At 35.7% G+C, this 9,242-nt stretch overlaps 1 protein-coding gene across 1 annotated transcript; it reads left to right on the forward strand.

Moving 5' to 3' along the window:
- The first annotated feature begins 8,006 nt into the window (after positions 1-8,006).
- Positions 8,007-8,330, forward strand: LOC141632952 (rop guanine nucleotide exchange factor 3-like). Its single transcript, XM_074445452.1, has one exon. It carries the CDS (start codon positions 8,007-8,009, stop codon positions 8,328-8,330), a length of 324 nt encoding a protein of 107 aa, XP_074301553.1.
- Positions 8,331-9,242: the final 912 nt, after the last annotated feature.

The raw sequence follows: 9,242 nt of genomic DNA on the forward strand, positions 1-9,242 counted from the left end.
TAGATTCTTCAGAAAAAAGAAAAAATATCGAAGCTTTTGTAGAATAGAAGTATGATCTTCAGGTTTGGCAACCATAATCTAAGCTAGGCTTTATCTCAATTTCAGTAATCGCATTGGTTTCAATGAGAATACTAGCTTATGGTTGGCAACCATAATCTAAGCTAGGCTTTATCCGCATGGTAATATTAGAAGTGGAAATCTGGAACATATAGTTGTTACTACTCGTGATCGGGCAACAAAAGATCCAAATTAGTTATTCAATAAATAATAATAGTACTCACCATAAAATGCTTATCCATGCGTTGCCTTTTAAACTCTTCCCAAATATAAATCTGTGATAGCTTTATACTTACCCTTTGGACTATCGCCAATTATTTCTCCTTCCTTGGGTTTTAGGGTCTTGGTAATATAAGTGCGTGTTAATCTCGACCTGAATTCCTTTAATGCTCCTGATAATATCTTGAGAACAATCTTTTGTTTATCATCATTGAGCTTCCATGTATTCTTTAAAAGGAAACAAAGTAACGTGTTAGCAAAAGCAATAAGATAAGCAATATAAAATATTAAGTAATTTACGGGCTTAGTGAATTGAACATAACTACAAAAATACTGGTCTTGTGTCGAAATATTCTATATAGTTTCTAAGTAAGCGGCGTTTTGAATTTTCGTCATTTTCGATCAATGCTTTGAGAGTCGTGAACTCAAGTTAACACATTTCCCTCTCCCCCCTTACGCGAGCAAGTGAACTAGGCAAGCTCTTACACAAGATAGCTTAAACTAAATCAACTAAAGCGGCAAAACAGCGCACTCGACCATAAATAACAAGCATTTGTTCCAGTCTTCCAGATAATTGTGACAGAATGTGCTGGTTGGCCAAAAATGACACTCTGCCTCTGCCCTAGTGAAAGCAAGTGAACTGGGCAAGCTCTTACACAGGCTAGCTTAAACTAAATCAGCAAAACAGCATAATGGACCATAAAAAATCAGCATAGGGATATAAATAAATTATCTCGAGTCAACTTATCAAGAAAATAAAATATCAACACAGTCCAAGACCTCCAAGACCTGACCTGATTACTGAAGTAACTACAAACAAAAATGCAGGCAAGATGGAAACATTTTGTCAATAAAAAATCAGATTAGTCATGACCGTCACAAGAGATTCAAACAACAAAATTGTAAGCTTACCTAACTAGGGTAACAAATGGGTCAAGATCAAGTTCTCCATTCACGTGTTCGACTCAGGAGGATTGAGTTTTAAATTTGTGTATTCTTTGCCTTTTTTTTTTCCTTCTAATAATTTCCTTATTCTGCCTCGTATTATACTACATCTCATTACCAAGGCTATATTTTCTTAACAATCAATTTTGTCAACACTTATTCTAGCGTAGATAGTGTATCAGACATCAACCTTGGTCATCGACAAGAACTGCCAAAATGCGATCAACGAAAACATTGTACAATTTTTCTAGTTACCTTTGCATCTTTCCAAAGTGTTTCTTTTTCTCCCCATGGTACCTTTTTCCAACTTGATACGTGATCTTGATATTTCGTGCTAAAACACCCATGTCAGTTGCAAACTTACTTTGGTAGAACCCTGTTGGTTGTCCAAATTCATCAAAGTCAATATGTAATTTCTCTAAATCTTCACTTTTCAGGTTCTGCCCAGTTGTCACACCTCTCATTTTCTGTTTTTGACTAGAATTGTCACCCTCATTTGCACTCATATTGAACACCTGAAAAAAAAAAGCTCTGTCTTTGTGTTAATTGCTAGCATATATTCCATATGGCACCAAAGAAATACGGGTAGGTGGAATACAAACTGGATAGACCGGGAATGAAGGCTAATCGTCGCCTATATAAGATACAATAGCCCGTGAAAAACCAGGAAAACTAATACTAATCACCAGTGAGATTCAATACTAATACTCTTGTATTAGTATGTCATGCACCTGTTGTTGTAGGTGCCCAGATAGCCTGTTTTTGGCTAGTTTGAATCCGTCAACTTTTTTTTTTTAGTTAATTGGAACATACCTATTTTAATTTAACTATATAGGTGCTGGGAGCGCAAAACAATCAGTCTTAGACTGAGGGAGCTGATTTTATTGCCATTAGTTCGGCTAAAAAAGAAAGCAAAAAGAAAGCAAGAAAGCAGAGAAAGAACGTAAGTCAAAACAAATGAAGGTTACGAAAAATGCCATATAGTCTAGCTCCGTCTAACAACAACCAAGCATCTCTAGCGAGTCCTCTGTAAAAACCACCAAGCAACAAGAGCTATTATGATATAAAATTACTATATGACATTACAAATATAATATAATGTTACGAATCCTTATTTAGGGTTATCAAACCATATTCCCTCGTTATGATCTACTCGCAAATAAACTTCGTCTCGTATTACTTGCACATCTTGACAATGTGAAGAAATAAGAGAAGGTTCATCAACTTGATCGTATTCTTCTTCATCAACTACACCATCTACTCCGAGAATGCGCCTTTTACCATAACGGACAACTGAGCGCCTCTTATCCAAAGGATCTTTGATGTAGAACACTTGTTTAGCTTGAGATGCAAGTATAAAAGAGTCATTCACATGTCCGACAACGCTGAAATCGACTAAAATAAATCCCATATCATCGATGTTGACACCTTTCTCACAGTCGGCCCATTTACATCGAAACAAGGGTATAGAAAATTCTACATAGTCTAGCTCCCATATGTCCTCGACTATCCCATAATACGGTTGTGTTATATCCACTGGTTTCTTCCCCTTTCCAACGTATTCCATAGAGGATGCAACAACCGTAACTCCGCTATTCTGCATTGTACTCTTCTCATCCTGACGACTTGTGTAAAAGCAGAATCCATTGATATCATACCCTTCATAAGATAAGACGTTAGGCTTCGGGCCATATGCTAACCATCGTAGATTATCACTCACATTATGTGTTTTGTTTGACAACTCATTCATCACCTTTTCTTTGAACCAATGAGCAAAACTTCTATTATGTTCACTCATCAACCAAGCTTCACGTTTATGTGGATTTTGTCTCTTTATTAGCGCAAAGTGAGCATTTAAATATGGGTGAACTTCTGTCATGTGTTGCAAAACATACAAATGTGCAATGTTAAAAGATTCATGATCGACACTAATAACTTTCTTTCCCAAAGTACCCTTACCTTGAAGTCTTCCCTCATGTCGAGATGTAGGAAGCCCAATAGGTTGGAGACTCGTCAAATAATCTTGGCAGAAACTAAGTGTCTCACAAGCAACTGTTGCTTCAACGATACTACCTTCGGGACGATACCGATTCTTCATTCGTCTCTTGTAGGTTCCCATCTCCCGTTCCATCGCCCACATATTTCTGAGGAACACCGGGCCACAAAGCTTTATTTCTCTCACCAAGTGAACAATCAAGTGAACCATAATATCAAAAAAACTGATAGGAAAATACATTTCAAGTTCACAAAGTGTGACCACAACATCGGCTTGTAGTTCATCCAATGTCTCCGGATCAATGTCTTTTGAATTAATTGCATTGAAGAATTTGCATAGCTTTATGATCACTTGTCTAACATGCTTAGGTAAAACAGATCGGATAGCAACGGGTAATAGTTGGGTTAACAAAACATGGCAATCATGGGATTTCAAGCCCGCCAGTTTCAAATCTTTCATTGAAACAAGACGACTTATGTTGGAGGAATACCCATACGGAACCTTCAAACCCTTTAAAGACTCACACACCGTCATCTTCTCATCTCTTGACAAAGTTGTGCAAATTGGAGGTAAGTAGGTACGTTTCCCCTTTTCAATTGGATTTACCTCAAAACGCCCCCTAGCAACCATATCATGTCTCGCTTTGATGCCATCCTTAGTCTTATTAGGAATGTTCAACAAAGTGCCTATGATACTATCAAATACGTTCTTCTCAACATGCATGACATCAATACAATGCCTAACAGACAAATGTTCCCAATAAGGTAGGTCCCAAAAGATGGATTTCTTTGTGTGGTAAACCCCTTCCGGTGGTGGTATGTACGGTTTTCCAAACTCTGTATTGATATTCTTAACTTGTTCGTGATACTCTTTTCCACTCAGAAACAAGGGGGCTGGTCGGCGCTCGGTTTTACCATAGAATGCCTTCTTCTTCTTACGATAACCATGATTCAATTCTAGAAATCGTCGATCACCCCTGTATGAATATTTTCCACTATTCTCCAGCCATTCAGACTCGGTCTCATCGCCACATACCGGACACCCTTTATCAGTTTTCAACCTATAACCCGATAGGTTTCCATAAGCAGGGAAATCATTAATTGTGCAATATAACATAGCATGCATTTGGAATCTTGAATCGCTATCGCATCAAACACCTCTACTCCAACATCCCACAATAATTTCAAGTCTTCTATTAATGGTGCTAAATACACATCAATGTCATTACCGGGTTGTTTAGGACCCGATATTAGCATTGTCAATAAAATGTATTTACTCTTTGTGGTAAGCCAAGGAGGAAGATTATAAATCACTAACATTATTGGCCAAGTACTATGTTGGGTACTTAACGTCCCAAAGGGATTAATTCCATCGGCAAAGACCTAGTCTTAAATTCCTAGGTTCTCTGCCAAAATCTGGAAAATCTCTGTCAATATTTCTCCATTGAGAAGCATCAGCCACATGTCGCAATTTTCCGTCTTTATTCCTCCCATTTCGATGCCACAACATATACTCGGCATCCTTCGGATTTGCAAATATACGCTTGAATTTTGGTATGATTGGCAAATACCATAAGGTCTTTGCTTAGGACCACCTTTCTTACGAGCGTGAAGATTTCCTTTGAGCTTGTACCTTGGCGATTTACATCGTGGACACTCGTCTAGGTCACGTAGTTTTTTTCGGTACAATATGCAATCCTCCGGGCATGCATGTATTTTTTGGTAAGTAGTGGCCGGTGGACACAATATTTTCTTACATCGGTAAGTGTTGGTGGGAAGCTCATTACCTTCGGCAACATGTCCGACAATAGTTTTACTAATGCGGTAAAACTCTTGTCACTCCACCCATTTCCGACTTTAAGAGTGTACAACTTTAAGACAGCTGACAAACGAGTATATTTAGAGCAACCAGGATATAACGGCTTCTTATTATCACTAACTAACCCATGGAAAATTTCAGGACACTCTACAAAATCGTTTTCTAGATCATCCATCATTCTATCAATATTCTCATCTCCTACATTTTTATCCATATCATCAGCATCAGCATCCTCATGAACCTCCTTGTTACTATAAGACACATCATCCATATCAACATTGATCCCTAGATTTATGGTCCTCGTACTACCATGGCTGTCATTATCTTTCTCTCCATGCCATATCCACACACTATAATCTGGTTTAAAACCCTTCATTATCAAGTGGTTTCGCATTTCACTTGCAGAACTTATCTTGATCCGATTCTTACACATGCTACACGGGCATAAAAGTTGTTCGCCATCTCCACATAGTCTTTGATGTTGAACAGCATGACTAATAAATTCATTAAGCCTTGACATAAACTCAATGTCTCGCTTTCCATACATCCAACTTCGATCCATACTCTAATTAACAGAATCATACATTAAGTTATTAGCAACTTCTTCCATATATAATCATCTCAAAAATCGAATTATGTGATGTACTTTGGTTGTTTCAATTTTTATGTTAGAGTCCCTTTTAGTTGGTTAGATCCAATTAAAATATCGACCTATTTTCGAAAATCCAATTACTAGTATGGATAGTACCCAATACGAAATTGTTGTCAATGAAAATATTGTCAACATTCACAAATCGTTCTTGAGTCAAGTAAAAGTACAGTAAGTTTTGTTCGCATACGTTTGTACTCCCTTGTCTTTAAGGAAAATGTCTCCTAAATTTTTTTTAATTAAAATATATTTTACAATAAATAAAATAAAAAGTTAAGGTATATATTTAGAGTAAAGCATAACATAAGGACCTAAAGTATCATATTTTTTTTCAACAAGGACCTAAAGTATCCGAGTTTTCCGTTAAGGACTTCAATAACCAGATCTGTCAACTCCCGTTTAATAATCATAAATTTGGGGGAAAAGAAAAATCGAAGGGGGAAAATATTTGGTTTTATTTGTTTGAATTAAAATCCAAAAATCATGCTACCCCATTCCAATAATCATGCCACCCTATCCATTATTCCTTTATTTTACTTTCTTCCATTATCAATTTCTTCTTCCTCAAAAACAACTTTCCAACCAAATAAAAACAACATTGAAAAAAGGTTCCATGATATCAAATAATCAATGACTATGGTGGTTATGTCAAAACCCATAAAAGTAACTATGTGGATTGTTTTTGTTTTTCAAAATTTCAAGATGTGTATTTTTGTTCCTTTGATGCATTCCTTTTCTTCCTAGTCAAGTTCTTTTAAGTTTCTTTATTTACAATTTATGTATGTTTTCCACAACTTAACTTTACAAAATAAATTAATACAACTCCAAACATGAATATTTCAAATCTCTAGTGTACATCATCATTCGTGGTAATATTAGACTTATCTTGTTTCAATCTACACATTTTTTTAAACCTTACGATACCACGCGAATTTTCCGTTTAAAAAAATAGAAGCTTAAGGCTCAAAATCCAATCAATATGAACCTTTTATTTTACAAAAAATTAAATGATGTAATTTGATATGTTTGTAAGATGAGAAAGGATGAAAAAAATTTATACATATGAGAGAGACACTACATTAGTAATAAAATTGAAGTTTGAGAAAAACGTGCACTTGAATCTGATAAATAAACTAAGCAAATCAATTTCATATACTCACAGCACACATGTGCAGTTTGAAGTTAGAAGAAACTATGAATGCAAGGAGCAACAAGTCCACAGGTTGAAACTCGAATTAATAATTGAAGTTGTATTTGTTAGTTGTTGCGTGTGCCTATGAAATATGTTAGAAGAGACTGAAAGATTAATGGGCTGGTATTAGATTAATCTTTTAGCATGACACTCGAAACTATCTCCGTGCCTACAAGATATGTCGGCAGCATCCGGAGAAATAAAAATAAATATGTGAAGTGGTGAATTTTTCATTTATATGCCTAAATTTATATCCAACTTAACGATTATTTTAAAAAGGACATTCTCGAAGATGTATATCCAACTTCCAATATCTTATATTCCTATATATAAAGCTTATTAATTATACAGTAACTTTTGGTTGTTAATCTTTCTTACCTCCTCTAAGATGGCCTCCCTAAGATTTGACAGAATTCTGCACTGATTAATTTTGACCAAACTAGTACTTTCTCTGGTTATGATTTACCCAAGATCACTCGTCACCCTTTGTGCCGAGGTGGACATAAAGTCCATTGAGAAGAGACCCAAGGTGGGATTAGTACTAGCTCTTAATGTATGAGTGACGGGCATTACGCTGTATAGAGGGACAATTCAGAAGAAGTTTAATTATTCAAGTTACTTTTCCAATATTAACACTTGTCTTTTTCATTAAAAATATATGTGTGCAATCCCCATTCCCCAGCCTTGTAGGATGTAAAACTTGATTTTTTTTTAGAACTCTTACAGCGAGATCATCACTTTAGCAAAATCAAACCGGGATAACAGTTCTCAAGTTCCGAACAGAATACAACCCAAAGTGACACGCCTCTAACCACCCAACCTACATGGCCCACACTTGAATTGAACCAACAATATCACACCAAAACAGGCTCAAACCCAAATGATTTGATACGATCCAACACAATCCAAAGTGCTCAAAAACCAACCCGTGCCAAATCCAAATGACACGTTTTCCAGGTCTAATCTTACACAAACTTGCTGTCAAGGCAGATTTTCTGACTAGTTTAAACACATGTAAGATCTATAAAATGTCATAGAATGTGAAAAGTGCCTACATTGTCTTCTGTAATGCTAAAACTCCATTGTTTCAGAGCGGGAAGACATGTTTGGGAGATGCGCTATATAAATATATGAGCAATGCAGAAGTGTTCTCTCCTGACCAGCTCCTAGATACATTGAAAATCACCACAGAACATGAAGCTCTTAAGCTTGCTGACAGAGTAGAAGCTTCCTTGTATACATGGAAGCGAAAGGCAGGAATGACACATTCAAGATCATGGAATGTAATGAAAGAGCTAATGTATGAAACAGATCGAAATGACAAGAACTACATCCTTGCTGATAGAGCCGAGACTTTGTTGTTCACCTTAAAGCATAGGTTCCCTTCACTTTCACAGACAACACTCGACACTTGCAAGATCCAATATAATCGGGTAATTTTCTCTCTTTTATAGTCATATTACTCAGACTAGGCTACAAGTGCCAAGCTCGGTGTTGCGGCAAAAAAATCAAGTTTTAAAGTGATAATATTAGACTTATCTTTTTCATTAAAAATATATGTGTGCAATCCCCATTCCCCAAACTTGAATAGCCAGACTTGTAGGATGTAATCATTAAACTTGAGTGGGTTAAGCCATATATGAGCTGATTCTTGTCCAAATTGGGTGCCTTTTTTATGTCTTTGTGATTATGTTTTTCATTCTTAAGTACTCCGTATTCAATTAATTGGTGAATTAATGGCGTTTATTAAGAATTATTAGAGCTGGCACAAAAAAAAAAGAAGAAAAGTTGTAGTAATCTAATTATCGTTAAACAATCACGAGAAAAAAAAAACACTTTTTCTTTTTGTCGCCCCAAAATTACTAATATCGCCCGAGTAAAAGACGAAAGTACCCTTTTTTTTAAGTCTCTTACTTTTATTCCCCTTCATCTCCATCTTTAACTATATCATCATTCATTCATGTTTATCGAACATAATCAAAAACAACATTTCAAAGGGAATGATTTCTCTTTTTAATATTGCACTCATTTAGTGTAGTTATTATAATTAGTGATTTATACCGATTAACTTAATACTATTATAATAAATTGATTGAAATTATGGTATATTCCACTAAAATTTTGGATTGATGACTTAATCATTTGATACCTGGAGATGGATTATTAGTTTTCACTCAAATTGAACTACAATTAAATAAACAATCGATTAAAAAATAGTAGAATGCAGGGACTGAAAGTTGAAAGGAACAAATAATATGCAGTGAACTTTCTGCAAATCAACAATCCAATTGCAGTGGGTTGAAATAATACGCAGTAAGAAGAATAGATTGACATAGCAGACACCATGACAGTAAACTTACTCTTAG

This window comes from Silene latifolia, chromosome Y (genome assembly GCF_048544455.1).
Source record: "Silene latifolia isolate original U9 population chromosome Y, ASM4854445v1, whole genome shotgun sequence".
In the NCBI taxonomy this organism is placed as follows: Eukaryota; Viridiplantae; Streptophyta; class Magnoliopsida; order Caryophyllales; family Caryophyllaceae; genus Silene; species Silene latifolia.